Here is an 18233-nt window from a genome sequence, read left to right as displayed (position 1 = left end):
GATACTGAATTCATGCGGCCCGCGGCCTCTACGGAATTTGAAAAGTGGCCCGCGACCCGTTTTGAGTTGGCGACCCCTGTTCTACAGTATATGTATTGTTAGTCTACGCGTGAATGAGATTTGTACTATATATAATAATTGTGTCTTTTTATTATGCCGTCGCACTGTTCAGTATTTCAAACTATTCGATCAATTATTTATTCTTGCTTTGAGGCAATAGCAGCATTTTGCATTCATATTGCGAAGCTTTGTATTTTTCATTACTAAACAATTTGTTGTCACTTCTTGTACTTTGTAGTAGAGTTGATGTTCGGACAGCGTCCGGGAGGAATTTCTAAAATATGCCTAAATGTCCGGAATTTTGAAGGCTTGAAATATGATAATTTTTTTTTTCGTAAATCAACAAAAAGGATATTATTTTTGGGCAGATTTCTGCCACTTGAAATTTTTCTTCGCGCTGGGCGCGATTTTGTTTCACATTCATTCATTCTAGTATGTGAACCACCGCCCTTGCAAAACATGCAATCGCAAATAAGTAAATAAATAATCCATCATTTACTGAATTAAGTCTAATTGTAATCGCAATTATAGGAGAACGGTGTATTCCTAGAGTCGGTTAAGGTCGTTTAGATGCTTTAGTCAAAGATAGTGGCTCCAAACCTGGGAGTCATTTGCCATTATTCTGGGGTTCGCGAAGATGAGCAGGTGTGCTGACCGTTTTTCAGTAATGAGCTGGGCCACAGAACATTTTCAAATTAGAAATGAAGTCGCGACCATAAAAGGTTGAAAACCCCCGGGTGTGCAACCTGCTGGAGCGGAGCGGCATTTAGGCTCATAGTTTTATCCGTGTGACATGGCATGACTTTACTCTGTATAATTCCGTTCCTTGCATTTTCGAAGTCATCATCCTCCATAGGGCTGGGCAAAATCGAGTACCGGATTGATTCGATTCTGAATCACGTAAAATGCTTCGAGTCGAGTCGAGTAATCGAGTATCACGCATTATGACGTCACAACAGAATGTAATATGTCAAAGTTCAAATATGTACCTTTTATGCGACCACAAAGACTATTATTCCTGTTATCCATCACATTAAAGATACTTTGGTATTATTTCGACCATGCCGATTTCATTGTTCTTGGTGACAATGTTGTGGGAGGATCATGACTTCGGAAATGTGTTATTTCTAGTAACGTTCGTAACTTTGTACTATATGTTTCGTATACTATACGGTACGGTCAATCAAGGTTTCAAGGCTTCGTCAGTGAAAACTAGTATCGAAACTATAATTCCCGTTGATAAATTGACTTTCAGTGGCGAGAAGAGTATAATTTCAGTACTCGAAAAAATCGTCTTTTACTACTCGACTCGAATCATTAAAATTAATACTCGATTCAGATTCGAGTACTCGAATCATTGTGCCCAGCCCTAATCCTCCACCAGCTCTCCCGCTAAATATGATCATGTGGGCGGTGAGAGAATCAAAATTTTATAGTAATACACGGAAGAACCAGTATTATAGACAGATTTCATTCACGAAATTTAATGACCAGATGTATATAGAAACCAGATGTATAAAGTAAGCCCCCCAGAAGTTGCATCAATTACCCTATGGGGGCTCAAGATCAGTATCTTGCTTCGCTCCTGGTTACAACACACAACCACATAAATGCACCGACATAAAATTATAGCGGCTCTTGATCCGGATCGTGACCACCTCTGATCGATAGACACAGCTTTGCTATTGTGACGTCATATTGACAGACAATGTGTCATACCTCATTTTAAAATCCGCTAGTGGGTGCTACAGAGTGTCCGGAATTTGGTCCACAAAAATATGGTAACCCTATGCTAGCTAGAATCAAACATGGTAACGTAGAGTTATAGATGCAAAACTTCGTGCTCGAGAGATGGGAGCGGAAAGTCAAAATTATCATGAAAAGTTGTTAAAATATTCTGAGATATCAATAGTAGATGAGGCTTGTGGACATGAAATGATGCTACATTGGCAAAATTACCTAATCTAGAATGAACTATAGTCACTATCGGGACTGTGGGAGGTGTCGGGGAAAAGCAGGGAGATAATTTGATTGTGACATGGGCTTATGTAGAGATAGGCGCCGACTTATATTTTGCATGGGGTGGCGGTAGGCGCGTAGCCAGGGTGGTGTCGAAACCCCCTCGTTTTGAAACGCAAAACCAGGTCCATTTGAAATGACCATTCTGCCGCTAATATTCAGTTGCAATTCAACAAGTCGTATTATCAGTGTTACGTGGTGCCGTGGCCAATTAGCGAGATTGGTATATGCTCGAATATCGCATGGCACAATGCAACGCGACGCGATCTCCCGCTGAGATGATTGCGGAATTAGGTCGTTGATTGCCGCGCGCTCGGCATTCGTCGCTGGACTGAGCAGTAACACGCAACGATTCTGGAACAGGAAAGACAGACAAGAATTATGATTAGATCCCGACCGATATTGGATTTTTGGGCCGATACCGATAAAACCGATATCTAACACCTTCACCGATAACACCGATATATTCAGCCGATATTTAAATAAGGTGGAATCTACCTCAAAATGCGCATTTTCAAAACTTCAGAGCATTTCTTTTATTAACTTTACAGCCATTGTCATATACTTGAACATGAAATAAACTAAAAAGGCTGCATCTGCACACCTTGAAAGCGTAAGATATATGAAATATAGCAACATTCTAAATCTAGCGGTCAAGAATTATAGTTTTCTGACTTGATACTATCATGTTGTGACGTCACGAAAATTGCCGATATTTGTTCACCTTCAATGGCCGATACCGATAATTCTTTCGTGGTCTAATATCGACTCGATATTATCGGCGAACCGATAATCGGTCGGGCTCTAATTATGATTACAGACGCGCGCGGCCAATCAGTAATTATCTCTTACCGCCAACACAATGGGTTTTTACTTAGTATAGAGTAGCTCGCATCGCGACAATTGGTTGCTGATTAAAACATCGATTCTGACTATATTGCTGCATTTCACGATTTACGTTAGCAAAGCATAATTGGATTAATATTATGGGCACTGGAATAAATTCCAACTAGCAGGCATACACAATAAAACACTGTTCATGTTCAACTTTGCGCTCCGAGAATATTTATCACAAAAATGGTTCACAAAATATTTTAAACGCGCCTTGCAGCCCTCATCGATGCAAATAATGCACTATAATTTGTAGAAGGTAGACGTGTATTTGGTCGTCGAATCGCGATTGGAGATGGTGTTTCTCATAGCGCGCGATGAAATCCACGTTTTTAACGATGAGGTCGATTTTGTACAGGATCGTTCGTTTACTGAAATCAGCATCAGTACGCTGTGCGAAATACATATAGTGGTCAATTTTATCGGACTGTACAATCGGCCGGCATGGTTGCGCTGATAACGAAATTGCAGACATGCCGCAAACCTGTAATAATTACAATTGCAGGATACGCTAGTCACACCTAAATACCCAGATTCGGCAATGTCAACGAGCACAATTTGTTTTAATCAAAAATATACATAAACAGAAACAAATGGCAAATACTGGCATATATGAACGATTCATTCATTCCATTACTTTTGACATAAGTGAGCTGAGTGCTATCGTGATTATGCGTTTGTGGACTTTGATTCGTGTTTTTCAAAGTGAATTCACGAATAACACGACTAATAAATATCGAGGGTCACCTGCAATATACAGATCGCTCTTGCGTGAACTTTGATTCCTTTTGTCAGGGTTGATTCACAAAATACTTGACTCATAAATATCGAGGGTCGCCTGCGATATACCAGATCGCTCGGGCGTGAACTTTGGCTCATTTCATCAAAGTGAATTCACAAATAACTTGACTCATAAATATCGAGGTTCAGCTGCGTGAACTTTGATTCGTTTTGTCAAAGTGGATTCACAAATGACCTGACTCATAAATATAGACGGCCGCCTGCGATATACCAGATCCCTCTGGTGAGAACTTTCTTTTATTTTATCAAAGTGAATTCACAAATAACTTGTCAATAATACACGAGGTCGTGAGTGAACGATCATATGTAGCAAGGCCGTCGAAGTCTTACTCTCGCCCGCGGTTCCGGATCGAGGTTCCGTACTTACAGGCCTGATGGTTGCAAGATAGGAACGCCCCAATAAAAAGCCATTGTTCAGAAATCAAACGCGAGCCTGTGATTTACTTCGTTTCCATTATAGAGACTGTAGGATGGAGCGACGACCCATTGTTCTAAGTTTAGAACCGTCACGCTTGACTTTGCGTAGTAAAATTCCATTTGCGAAAGTCCGATTGTCCTATTTTACATGTAAAAGTATATGCGATTTCGGAAATGCATGGACGAATTTGAGTGCCGAAAAAGGGTGGAAATATTCTGGCTAGACGGTTCAAATTTTGCATGTTACGAGGAAGCATCAATATGTTCTCACTAAAAAAATTTCACAACTGTCCCCCACCCAGAACACGTTTAAAATCAATTTCCCGCAATGCCTTATTCAGTGATAAAGTTCTCTGCGGCCGAATCCCGTAAACTCGTAGACAATGCTATAATTGATAAGGCTTTATGCGGTAATAATTGAGTGGCCGTTGAAAGCCGCTGATACCGATACCAAACTATTTTCTGTGGATAAGCAACCGATGAAAAAAACGAATAGCCTACACGGATAGTGGATGAAAAATAGCGACGAATAGATTATCAATACATCCAAAAGATCAATATCGTACACTGTTTCATCGGGCATTAGGCCTATGTTACATTGGAAGACTGTACTTGTTCGTTTTGACATCTTCTTTTCTGTTCACTAGGCTAAATCGCATTGTCTTATATCCCGTTGCACATTTCGCGTCTTTAGCAGTAAAAATAATAGAACCGCCACGGCAATTATGGTCAACAACTGCGCCATCCCTGGATGTACCTATGTGAACAATCCGCGTAGTGACCAATCTTGTAAGAGATCCTTATTCACGGTACGAAGACCAGAGCTATTAAGGAATGAAGCGGCCCAGAAGCAGGACGCAGCAATGGCCAGCCTCCTTCTTTCCATCAGGGACCCCTCAAAAGGAGATCGTATCAAGACGTTGCTCCATAAGGAGACGTAAGTAAAGCAGCTGTCTCAACTTCAACAGAATTAACTGTGTAATTTATAATAGAGCCGCAATATGCGAAAATCATTTTGAGGAGAGCGATATCATTCAGCTCAAAACCAGAAAGCAACTCAAAGTGGGAGCTCTGCCTAAGCTAAATTTGCCTGAAAGATGTAGCACAATCATAAAGGTATGCGGGGTATCTCTCACTCAGATCAAGAAACCAATGCACCAAACGATTCCAATTGATATATTTATTCATACAGTAGGCCGGCACACGGAACTAGAATATTGATTGGTATGCTTTTAAATTTCATTATTAACACCACACATTCAACAGAATTGCACAATATACCATTCCCTGCTATTGATACCAGACATTCTTGCAGTGGAAACTTTTTCCTCAGCTTGAACAAGTGCATCAACAATCTTCACGAGCAAAGAGTTCCCTTACAGTGGGAAATATGGCTTCACAGTCGTCACAACTTATTCCACTCCACTCATCCAATCCTTCGAAGCATTGGGAAATTTCCTCCTCGGTGATGGATTCCCAATCCTCCCACAATGATTCTTCGGCCATAACTTTTACGAAAAAGTATCGGTTATAAAGGAATCAAAATTTCTGTGAAAGCATAATACTCAGAATTTTATTTCCGTTTTGCCGTTTCATTTTCATCGCCTGCCCTTTTATTGTTATCTTCTATCATCATATAATACGCCACTATAATAGCTATTATATCATAAATCATCGCTGGTATTCACCGACCGTGCGCATTGCGCAGCGATATACCGGCATATTCATCGCTTCGTACGGCAACAAACGCAAGACCGTCACGCAAGTATCCAAGATATTCACTAATCAGGCCAAACATATTAGGACGTCCAATTAGTCACAGAGTCCGTTATAAGTATTCAACCTCCAATACTCCGACCCATTACCATCGACAACCATGCATTAATCCAACAAAAACTCAACTTTCCACCGTCTGAATTCCATGTGGGATTAATAGTGGTACACGTAACAATGGGTAGCTCCCTACGCAAAGCGGAGCGTGACCGATCTAAAGGGAGTTGAAAATATTATTGCGCGCAGTGTAAATAGAGTAGTTCAACTTATATAGATATTTCGGTATATCAATGCACTAATACCAGTATAATATAAAATATTTATAGTAATATGGGCAATAATACCATAAATATTCATTTTTACAAGATAATTGCTGCAAAACCATGCAAACAAAATATGTAGCGGATGAATATTAATTAGGCATTTAAATCAGTCGTCACTCCATCCTACAGTCTCTATAGTTTCCATGCTCGGCCGATGGGCCCATTTTCGAGAGACTCGGCCGACGAACGAGAGAATTTTGTTGCGCATTTACAGTGATGCACACCCACGTCGGCCGACTCGTCGGCCATCTAGTAAATCCTTCGGCTTAGCCCTTCGGCCATGCTTGCGCTGTGTCTTCGATTAGCTAATTGGTATTCGCTACTTACAATACACTTTTCGTATCAAATTAACCATGGCTGCACTCCGGACGGATCTTGGACGCCTTGAGAAACCAAGAATTATGATCGCAACGGAATTTAGTATTACCGGTACTGCTACGAATTACCCGTAGGCTACCGAAATCTTCGCGATCTGATCACATACGCTGCTGCCACAATTCGAAGGTTTGCGTTCTATGGTGCATGGATACAATACAAACTATACCGCTTGACCACAAACTAGGTGAACTTATTCACATTCCCCTGGTAAGCAAATCATCGACAGGACACTGGACGTTCATGTCTGAATCATGACGACGAAACAGTAGTACCGGTAGACTACTGGAGAAGTTACTATTCTGTGCTCGAAATTATTGGACCACGATATCCCATATCTATATCCCCCACATACTAAGATATGCCACCAATTTTCATCTTTTATCCATCTTATTTTATCTTCTGTTAGTTTTAAGCAATTGGTTCATCGTGACCATTTTACATGTTGGATGCATTTCGTGTTCAAGGTCAAAGCGTGTTATTTGATTGAATGACCGCTACAAGTCTTTCGGCTCATTCCTACCGAGTCATTTATCGCAATCTTCTGATTATTATGAAATTGTTACTGAGTAAGTAAGCCAAAAACGTCATCGCGATCGCTTCGCCCACCTAGTTCGGCCAAGTCACGGTTGGGTTACGTCTGCTCATGGAAACACGGCCGACATGTACAACGCATGCGTCATGGCCTTTCGGCCGACCGTCGGCCGAGCATGGAAACGAAGTAATTGTGACCACATAACTTTAGAGTCCCGAGCTCACATCGGTCGTCAATTTTTAGTCACGTCACAATCATATGCATTTTATAACTTTATAACACCGCCACGAATGAACGTCTCTCTTGTAATATCATACAGAAGATTAAGTTCGTGAAAACTATGAAATGTGTTTTTGGAGAATGGAGATACTACGAACAGGCGTTGTCGACTTGACATACGAACCGTATCTGACGTGAACTCGCTACAGGTGGCCAAACGCAGCAATATCAATTTCATACGCCTCTGATCATGTTTGCTAGCGGGAACTAGGCGCGGTCAGGTCATGTACGTACAAATATGCTGCAATAGTGCAATCCATAGTGGAACATGGTCGGTATCTTGAAGGACGAAAAAAGGCTTCGGGTGCACATTGCACAGCTACGCGTGATGCCAGGCGTCGGTCATATTGGAGATATGAGATTTCCATCAAATTCCAAAAAGGAGTGTGTCATGTTATTATAATAGCAGTAGGCATATACCACAAATGAAATTCTCTCGGATTCAATTCAATTCGATTTATTGCTGCAATTTTCATCATTTCACGACACCACAAGACTGCGATACAATGAAAGATAGGAAAGTGTCGAAACGACTTGGAGTAGTCTTCGAAATCAGACACTCACTTGCCCTATAGGCGATGTAAAAAAGGAGGCATGTATATTGAATGAAAAGTAAAAGAAGATAATATAAAAGGACAGGTGACAAAAAAAATGTGGCATGTGTCGGAAGGCGAGATCGATATGCCAGGTCGTGCTCCGGTAAACTAGAGGATTAACTAGTATTTAGCGGATTCGCGGTAAACGTCACGAAACATCTTCAATTTAATCCTAAGGTAGTGTATAGTTACAGCCCTGTTTCCTCTCGCGGAGTAGCAATCTCACGGAGGTGCAGAAGTAACAGTCAACACCAGCGGTGTCAAACATACGGCCCGCTAGACGATTTCATCCGGCCCGCTAAGCCATTCTGAGTAGATTGGAAAATGCTTGTATTACCCATCACATTTGTCACAAATGTTGATTTGTTACATCCGTTGAATATTCCCTCAAGACAGAAAATATCGAGTATGTTCGTACTCCACATTATAATCACCCGGCTACGGCGTTGTGGTTTCACATTTGTAACCACTATAGGAACAACTCGGGGACATTGACACCCAATTTCGAAAAGGCAAGAAGTGCACACTGAGTTGAGTTTTATGGAAAAATGTACCAAAAAGTAGTTATTCACAGAAGTGAAAACGCCAATGTTGGACCGTTATATGCAGTTTACATGGATGATATATTATTTACACAAAAATATAATTCTAATATCAAGCAGTGCATGGTCTCGCTACTGTATCATTTCCGGCTCAGAAGGTCCCCGGAATCTAGAAAAACCAGAATCGTGATTTAATAAGAATATAACAAATTCCAAAGTCCGCGTTTACAGTTTAATCTCATGTATTTTGTTGCTATTAGTAGAAAGGACGATGATGACGAGACGGTAACAGCAGTAAGGTTGAGAGCGGATTGAAAGCATTTAGTCTCGAAAATTCCAGAGCAATAGTGCCTATGTGGAGTGTATAATATGATAGCGCGGTACAATCATATAGACATTTATCTCGTTCAGCAACATCACTTTTAGAAAATATCACAGGTTTTCAGGAAAGCATATGCCTATATCAGGGGTCGGGAACTTTTTTCGTCAAAAGAGCCATCTGATTTCAACCATTTGTGATGTACCTATATAAAATGCTTGGTTATAACGCCATGGTAGCACGAAATCAAACGTCCCTACATGGGACTCATCATGTGAGCCATATTTTCCGTGTAAACACCGATGTGATGTTGTGACGTATGCACTAATCCAGCCGGTTGCCCGACATTTGAGCATGCGACATTTTAGCTTAGCAACAGGGGCTTGGACGTTTGCAAGCTACATAATTTCAATTTTATCTCCATGAGAACGATGTGATATTCTTCGAATCTTAAGACAATTAGGTTGTAGGCCTACATTTTAATGCAAAACCAACAGTTGTAGACGACAGTAAACGCGAGAATATATTGTTTATTCTTCAGTAACACGCTTTTTTTATAATTAAGCGGCTTTCCAAGGAATCTATACAGCACGCGCGAGGATAGCCAGCCATACATCCTTAAATTGTTTTTCTGGCAGTCACACAGAGTTCAATCAGTGCATTAAAAACGGGATAATAACTGCAGCGACGGACGATTATGTTAGGTTTGGTTAACTTTTCTTACTAAATTCTCTTACTCAGTTCCACTGCGGTCGTTGCCCCGAATATTTCTATGACTTCTTTACCTCGGAATCAAAAGCGCACAAGTACAACACACGCGCGTCCACGTCGTCCAAATATCATATGATCGACCGAAAAGATCATCGTTCAATCAAATATGCCGGACCTGATGTATGGAACAGTATCACGCCGGCCATCCGACAGTCGACGAGCATGTCCAGTTGTCCACATTCAAGTCGAAATACAAGCAATTACTACTAAATAAATACAGTCCATCCTCAAGATTACCGGACCACGACTGACCTATCGATCTCGCTTTCCATAACATGCCGCCTCATTTCTTGTCGCTTTCTTTTTTCTATACTATACTATCTTGTCATTCAGTGTGCATGCCTCCTCTTTACATCGCCTAGGCCAGGGTGGGTGTCTGATTCCATAGACTACTCCAAGTCGCTTCGACACCTTCCCGTCTTTTCATTGTATCGCATTTTTGTGGTGTATTGAACTGATAAAAATAAACCAATGATGATGATGATGATGATGATGAATTCTCCAATTCTGAAATTCTTCGACGTTAATATAACATTGCCCTATAAGCCTACATTTTACCGATATAGTGCAAACAAGCTACCTAATAATTGGGAAAATGGATGGCTATAACTTAAATTTCGAGCCGATGATCAGGAAAACAATATCAATTTTAAAACTGCATTGTCTAGGCTTATTTTCTTCTGAATATTCAACGCATTGTGCAATCATGTCGTGGGATGACAGCGAATTATGATAATACTCGCGGGCGGCGCGAGACCAACTATGATTTCGCAATTACTCTAATTTCGTATCGAACTTTCTGATTTAGATCTGTCCGATGTATACCTCTCTTCAGTGATTTTATTTCAAATTGCATAATAAAGCATAATAAGCAAAGCAAGAAAAGGAGTACGTGCCTATATGAATGTTTGACGGCTTGACTTAAGATCTCAAGTCTTGTATGCCCGCGCCATTCTTTTTATTTATAAATGGTATTTTTCTGGGATTATGGTCTTTAGGGTGTTTGTGGAACGGTTTTATCGAAGCGTGACGGAATTAAAGATAAATTTTCAGTCATATTTATATCTCGAATTTTTCTAAAAATTTATTTCGGTAAGTTTCTTCGAATTTAATATGTTCCGCGTTTGTCCATATGTTTATGGGGACTCGGTAAATTATCTCATTTCCAGGTTGGCGCTATCTCCTTGTGCGTGGTTTTGGTAGGGTGGGGTGTTGGTGGGGAGGTAGGCAGTTAGCACGAAATGGCAGTTTTATTTGCATACGTAAAATGGAAAAAAGGCGATGCATTTTGCGTAAAAATCATATAGGGACAGTGATGTATATGGAATGACAATTCAACATGCATAATGCGTATATACGCGGGAAAAAATCATGCATGTAGTCATATTTCAGCATATTTACTGCATTTTGCGATCTTGTAAAAACGGTTATTTGCGCCGCCTTTAGGCCTATCGCGTGTTGTTCGATAGTTCGCGTAATTCTTTGGCCACCTTCTTCGATATGCTGTTGGTTATGGCCCATATTCGGTCCGTCGTCGCATATTCATTCGCAACATCGAGTTGACGTTTTGATTTCCATATCTCGAGTTTGGTGATGGTGTAGCCCTTCAGTACCATAATCTTGTTTGGTCCGTCGTAGCTGTTGTCGCATATTTCTTGTTCCGTGACGTCTGACGATGTATACCTCTAAGTAATGAACAATTAAAATTGGCATAGGCCTACATTTCATGATTATTAAAAGGGGTTTCCGAGCCCGTAATACCCTTTGATAAGTGACACAAGTCACCGTCTTCACCCAAGAGGTACTTCATAACTGTCTCCAGAATAATGATTCCGGCCGTTATGAAGATTTAATAACAGTTGGAGCACAATTGATAAATAAGATGTGAAATATGTGCAAAATTTGAAATTTATCAGAGAGCCATATTTTATCGCCAAAGAAGCCATATCTAGCTCGCGAGCCATAGGTTCCGGACCCCTGGCCTATATCATTGTCTCGATCCCCTTTTCGGTGTATTTACTCGGGAAGTAGTCTTTCCATCCCCTTTGGAATTACACAGTATACAGCCTCGTCAGACCTGTTCGACACCGCCTCTTTGACTTTGTACACATCATCGATTCGACGCGTCATTGCTTATAATTAGGGGGCACTGCGCTCTACGTATGATGTGGTCTCAAATGAAAGACAAAACCGGGAAAAAAATTTGTCCGCACTCATTTTCTTCAGAAATCCATCGTAAGGAACTAAACGAAAAGTGCAACTATCCCCATTCCACGCCAAGTAGCGCGGCTGGAAGTCTCCGCTGCTTATCCCGTTGCGAAATTGCTGGCGTGATATCTTCATTTGCACTTGCTGCGGAATATGACTGCGGCCAAAATATTTTTCCCGATTTTATCTTTCATTTGCAAACACATTATATTGACAGTGCAGTGTCAATTTAAAAAGACAATGAACCGACATCGCCATGCGGAATCAAAATCTTTTGAATGTGAATCCATCACCTATATATTTTCAACTCAAATATACCGAAATCCAGCTATACATCCCACTTGATGGTGATCTGAAGTCTAAAGTCACTCCAAAAACATAATTTATGTCGATCGCATAACCTATCGATTGGCCTAAGACGAGATCGTGTATACCAGCCGATTTATAAATCGATTTATAACTACTTGGTACCAACAGTTTCGCGAGGTCTTATATGTATATGTGTGATTTGAGCCATTTTTGTACCATACCTTGTAGATTGTTGTTAATCATTGTTGCATAATGTTGAAATCCGTCTCGGGGTTGATTTCTGTTCTCGCATTGTTCTGGTGCGTGGTGTCGAATAGCGAACAACATTTGATTTGCAAGAACATCGAAGGTGGCGTTTCTGAAGTTGGACGAGCCGAAAACCAACCGCATCGCGGAAGAGTCCAGTGCCCTCCAGGCAAAACAGGTCCTAAAGGTAGTCCAGTGAGGGTGGATAACGACCGAGTTGATATTCGTGACGTCATGGCTTAAAAAAAAAAACATGTTTTAAACACTGGCCTTGTTTCAAACATGTTTGTTTTAAATTGATTTTTGTTTTAAATGCAACCCTATAGTTGAATGACTATTTTCGTCAAATCGACATGTTTTTGTCACTGGTTGATTTCGACCGATTAAGAAGTGTTCAATCTCCGATTGCATGATCTTATATCACAGCAAATCTTCTCCGGCAACTCGCATGAACGTGTAGGACTTGGTGACAAAAGTGCCTGAAATATTTGCTCTGTATCAAAAAGCTTGATAGGCAAAGAAAGCAAAGCTTAGCCAAGTTATTTGATGAATTAAGGGGAGTACAAAGAGTATGCTTTACGCAATGCCGTAACAGCACTTTACAGGCCCCCAGACCGCCCATCCTTCCACGGGGAATTCGATCCCTATCCTTTATACGTGTAATTCCAATTCCCGGATACACACACACGCTTTCCGCAGTAAGTAAGTCCTGTATTACGCCATTCACAAACGACACAGATTAGGTAACGCATGCTATTCCAAGTTAGCATTTCTTCACGGGGTTCCACATTTTCCTCTGCGGGTCGAATTTGTACCGCTGGGCCCAGATTGTAGGGAAATGACAATATGGTGGTGGCCTGCATGGACAATTGGACATGATTGCGGCCCACGACCTGTTGTCCGCCCCTATTTCTAATTTGGCCCACATTTTTTCTCGAAATGTTGATCGATAGCACATTCATAACTTCCATGCGCTCAACTCCGCCATACTTCGACATAAAATGTATTTGATGATAGCGACATTCTGCTCTCAAAATAAGACTAGCGAAAGAGAATGAATCGACCTCGCCCTCACTATATAGCAATAACCAGGACACCAACAAGAACGACGTGTCGCTTCCTCACATCGATACTAGGCATGCTAAACACAAGACACCATTCCCTTATTGTTATTAATTTCGTTTGATCATATAATGTTTAGGAAAATATTGCCTCGCTATAGGAAAACGATAAACCTATTTGAGGAATACAAATATCACGAATCTGACTCTGACTTACAGCACAAATACATATAAATCAAAGTATATGAGGATCGTCTTCGAGTAACTTGATTAATGAGCTTGATTCAGTTTGACGTAATACATGATATAACTTGTGCTACTGAATCGAATAGGCTACCTATCAACCGTACCAATGATCTTTGTGACGACATTGCCAATCAAGAGCTTGACTATTCTCTACATTGCAGAAGATGACTGTAGAAGACGAGGAGGGCTGCTTCATTCTGGAAAGTGTTTCACTCTTCCTCATTTGAGATCATCGCGTCTTATGACGTATGATCAAGCAGTTGCAGAATGCGAAAAGCAAGGAGCTCAATTGGCTGAAATTCATGATCGAATTCAACAATCCACGTTGTACGAGTTCGCTCTCACGAAGATACCAGCTGGTAGATCGTTGATCTACGTATGGATAGGAATGGAATATAAAAACTTGGTTAGTTGCATAAATTTCTAACTTATTACAGTCACACAGTTTTCGGACTACGTCGCTACATTCGATACTCGATTCACTCGAATCAAATCAAGTGATCTCTAATTTTCCGATATCGAGTCAATTTCAAGTCAGCAAAAGCTATGATCTTAATTGCTGATTGTATCAATCCGTCCAGGCGTACGACACTCCCTTTATTTGAAGAAGAGTCAACGCTGCAGGTAACAGCGAGCTATCCACAAGTAGCCGGGATGGTTCTAACTTGGGCTTGGTGTCAGAGATAGTCGATGCTCAGTAATCGGGGCCACGCGTTCACAAAAGTAACTTATTACCGGAAGTGGTGAAAGTAGTCAAGAAAGCTGCTCAAGTAGAAGTAAAAGTTACGATGCGAGTAGGAATACTTTTACTTCAAGTAAAAGAAGAATTCGGCGGCTTTAAATCGACTCAAGTAAGTAAATAAGTAAGTAAGTAGTTGTGAAAACAATATATTACATTCGCATGGACTGTCAAAAGCTGCAAATTGAGCTATGCGAAAGGTGCAGAGAGCTTAATTCATACTGATACAAGTGGGGCCGTATAAATTTTTAACAGCAGAAGCTTCAACAGTGGTATGCTAAAACAGCTTCAACGCTCAAAAAAGTCAGAGGCCACTTTCCAGCTTATTAGGACACGCCATGTGCTTCTAGATTATAATGCTCATAAGTAGGCCTATACACTCAATCAATCAATCAATCAGGTTTATTAATATTTTCATCGTTTCAAAACATCACAAGACTGCGATACAATGAAAAGATAGGAAGGTGCCGAAACAACTTGGAGTAGCCATTAAGATCAGACACCCACCTGAGCCTAGACGAAGTAAATAAGAGACATGCACACTGAATGAAAAGTAATGCAGAGAATATAAGACGCAAGCGATAAAATGGGGTGGCATGTGGCGGAGGGCGAGGTCGATGTTAGGTCGTGGTCCGATAATCCTGAAGACTGGCTAGTATTGATTTAGAAGAAATTGCTTCTATTTCGACTTGAATGCGGACATGCTCGACGACTGTCGGATAGCCGGCGAGATGCTGTTCCACAATTGGGGTCCGGCATACTTGATAGAGCAATGTGTTTTCATGTATTCAGTCCTGATCTTATGGTAGTTGTTCTTCGTTGACGCGCGTGTGCTGTACTTGTGCGCTTTTGTCACTAGATTGCGAAACGGTAGTTCCAAACGTTTTGATGAACCATATTTAATGTGAATAAACAGGTAATATGGGCGGTAATGCAGTGTTAACGGAACGAAGCAACATTTACTACTTGAGTACTTTGAAAAAGTAAAAGTACTTCGTTACCGACCATCTCTGCTTATAACAAAGGCACTGTGAACCTTTTATCTGGAGAACAAATTTGCATACAGCTGACATTGCTTGTTGGCTTATGTTGGCAGCATGAAATGTTATTCACTGTAATAGCGATCCCGATGTAGCCCTGTTCGCAGTGTTAACCTTTCCAAATTCATATTTTCTGCGTAGAGTGTTGGCAATGTTGATCTTTGGCAGAGGTGGTCAAAGTAGTCAAGAATGCTACTCAAGTAGAAGTAGAAGTAGCGACGAAAAAATCTACTCAAGTACGAGTAGAAGTACTTCTTACATAAGCAACCTAAAACTACTTGAAGTAGAAGTAGAATTGACTGACTTCAAATCTACTCAAGTAAGTAAGTAGTTGTGAAAACGATCGTAAATCGTTCGCATGGACTGTCAAAAGCTGCAAATGGAGCTATGCGGAAGATGTAAATAGCTTAAATTATATTGATGCATCCCAGGAGGTGTCAATCTTAAACAGAAGAAGCAGTCGTTCACATCGTCGGATGTAAATGATAGTGTTGACATGGAAATGCGATACTAATCCTCTGTTTACTCGAACACCCCGTTTTAGATACTATCATGGCATGGCGCGCTCCCCCATATTATAAGGCCCCTAGTTCAGTCGAAGAGCAATACGGAGAAGTTGTGTCGCACACGGCTTTAACACTTTGCGTGATTAGTACACGGTAATTAAAAATATGCCAGATCGTAATAATGCCATATAGTGTATAGCTTTAATTTTGGAAAATATAAGACATTACTACACTTACTTTTATACTTCAACATGTATGGTCTCCAGACAAAAGAACTGAAACTCTAATTAGAACTCAAACGTATAATACTCGTAATCGACAGAAAAATACAAAAAATACTTCTAAAAAGCGGAAAATAGTTCTCATGTCTTTTGTCCAGAAAGTTTCATTGGTGGTCAGCTGAAACAGGTCTAACGTTAAAAAAGTCAAAGTCTACTTTTCCAGATTAGGACACGTCACGGGCTGCTAGGTATAATAGGTGATTGCTATTGCAAAACGGTAGTTTCAAACGTTATGGGGGCAATACTTACTGTGATGAAATATTTGATATAGGCGACAATGCGGTGTGGACGGAACCACGCAACCTGGTATCTAAATTATATTCAGTTATACTTTCGCTAAAGCATATTGTGACTCCATAACTACAGTGCGCGAAGCGCAACGAAAATTTCGAGTATTACATGACTTTTATGAAAATTAATTGTAGGTACTACGTGAAAACAGCCCCGAAATTCCTTAAGCTATCTTTCTAATTGGGGGATTAAACTACTTCTACTTGACAAACTGAAAATAGCGAAAGTAAGTAAGTAGTTAACAAAATATTACGAAGTAGAGGTAGAAGTAGCGAAATAAAGATCTAGAGTAAGTACCAGAAGTAGAGGAAATCTACGCGAGCTTGGTGGCAAAATCATCAAATCCGGTCTTTTCAAATCCAAATCCTAATCCATGCTCATCTCTGCAACTGTACCATTTTGCTGCAACTGTGATCGGCGTTTCAGAAATAATCGTACTAATAAGTACTTCGATCGTTTTTTACAGACTTCAACTCTGCTTTACCGATCAGGAATGGAAAAACGTTCGAATCAACTTCAATGGTATCCAGGATATCCAAGACCTTTGTCGTCATACAAGTACCTGATTATGCTCATCAGAAATGACGGTTCTTCAGACTTCGGAATATGGAATTACATTAATTATTACCGTTATCATGGAGTGATGTGCGAGAAAGAAACCAACGATCAGTCGTTCCAGCGACAGAATAAACGCCGCCGACGAAACATTGAACTGAGAAAGTTGATCTAAATATGTACATTGCGGTCTCGATGCAGAAAATAACATTATGAACAGAGTATGCGTCACAACGACGAATAAATGACTTGAAGCGTCAAAATGTTCCAATTGCATAATGTGTACTTTAGAAGTTCATAGTAATCAGAGGTGATCAGTAACGAAGTACTTCTACTTTTTCGAAGTACTCAAGTAGTTTTCCGATAATTACAGCGCTTACTCAAGTAAAGTATGTACTTCTACTTCGTAGTAAATGGTGATTTACTCACTTACTTTTCGCATGTCAAGTAGATGTAATATTCTCCTACAATGTACATTATAATACTATATTCATCACGAAACTATATTATAACCCGAATCTTTTCGAGCTGACACTCTTCATGAGCAATCGTCAGCAAATGAGGAATTTCGAAAACTTGCATCTAACTACATTGCACACATCCAATTATGGCATAGAAACGAATACAACATGGAGCACAAGCAGACTGCGAGCGCAGATAGTGGCCAATTCTTAGCTTGATCAAAAATTCCTTCTGCTGACAAGCGGTTGCAGGGTTTTGAAAAATGTCGATTCGAGTGCGGACAGATGAAAAGTGTGCGTTCTCTCCCAAATATCGGGAATCTCTGATCACTATAGTTTTTAGCACAAGCAGAATTCTCAGCTATAAATGCTTGCCAATGGCAGAGTTAATTGGCATGGCTTGATCGTGTTCCAGATTAAAAACAGTATTTATCGAATTTATTAACCTAATGTACTTCAATAGCTGTTGCAGTCAATCAGACATCTGTGGTCGATCAAAGTTGTCAACAATCAAGTTCTTTGAACTCTGACTGCATGTCGGATGTAGAAACCCGTAGATGTAGATGTAAAAATTGCACGTCAACATCAG

At 40.4% G+C, this 18233-nt stretch overlaps 2 protein-coding genes across 4 annotated transcripts; both read left to right on the top strand.

The window, feature by feature from the left end:
* The first annotated feature begins 4701 nt into the window (after positions 1-4701).
* LOC145437216 (uncharacterized) lies at positions 4702-6405 on the top strand. Its single transcript, XM_080314410.1, has 2 exons — positions 4702-5125; positions 5181-6405. Exons 1-2 carry the CDS (start codon positions 4914-4916, stop codon positions 5407-5409), a joined length of 441 nt encoding a protein of 146 aa, XP_080170536.1. The 5' UTR covers positions 4702-4913; the 3' UTR covers positions 5410-6405.
* Positions 6406-11422: 5017 nt separating this feature from the next.
* On the top strand, positions 11423-17689 carry LOC145437214 (uncharacterized). Of its 3 annotated transcripts, none has more exons than XM_080314406.1 (3): positions 11423-12654; positions 13933-14177; positions 17095-17689. In XM_080314406.1, exons 1-3 carry the CDS (start codon positions 12471-12473, stop codon positions 17356-17358), a joined length of 693 nt encoding a protein of 230 aa, XP_080170532.1. In that variant the 5' UTR covers positions 11423-12470; the 3' UTR covers positions 17359-17689. The 3 variants fall into 3 exon arrangements, with proteins under 3 accessions (XP_080170532.1, XP_080170533.1, XP_080170534.1); XM_080314407.1 differs by having other exon boundaries at positions 11426-12651; XM_080314408.1 differs by having other exon boundaries at positions 11426-12651; positions 12891-14177.
* The last annotated feature ends 544 nt before the right edge of the window (positions 17690-18233 follow it).

Source organism: Botryllus schlosseri, chromosome 4 (assembly GCF_051294905.1).
Source record: "Botryllus schlosseri isolate E-star chromosome 4, Bs_hap1, whole genome shotgun sequence".
Taxonomy (NCBI): domain Eukaryota; kingdom Metazoa; phylum Chordata; class Ascidiacea; order Stolidobranchia; family Styelidae; genus Botryllus; species Botryllus schlosseri.
This window is presented reverse-complemented; position numbering and strand designations above follow the sequence as displayed.

Coding starts and splice junctions, on each gene's coding strand:
- LOC145437216 (XM_080314410.1), top strand. CDS start 4,914: ATGGTCAACAACTGCGCCATCCCTGGATGTACCTATGTGAACAATCCG. Junction 5,126..5,180: donor ACGTTGCTCCATAAGGAGAC/GTAAGTAAAGCA, acceptor AATTTATAATAG/AGCCGCAATATGCGAAAATC.
- LOC145437214 (XM_080314406.1), top strand. CDS start 12,471: ATGTTGAAATCCGTCTCGGGGTTGATTTCTGTTCTCGCATTGTTCTGG. Junction 12,655..13,932: donor CAAAACAGGTCCTAAAGGTA/GTCCAGTGAGGG, acceptor TCTACATTGCAG/AAGATGACTGTAGAAGACGA. Junction 14,178..17,094: donor GAATGGAATATAAAAACTTG/GTTAGTTGCATA, acceptor CGTTTTTTACAG/ACTTCAACTCTGCTTTACCG.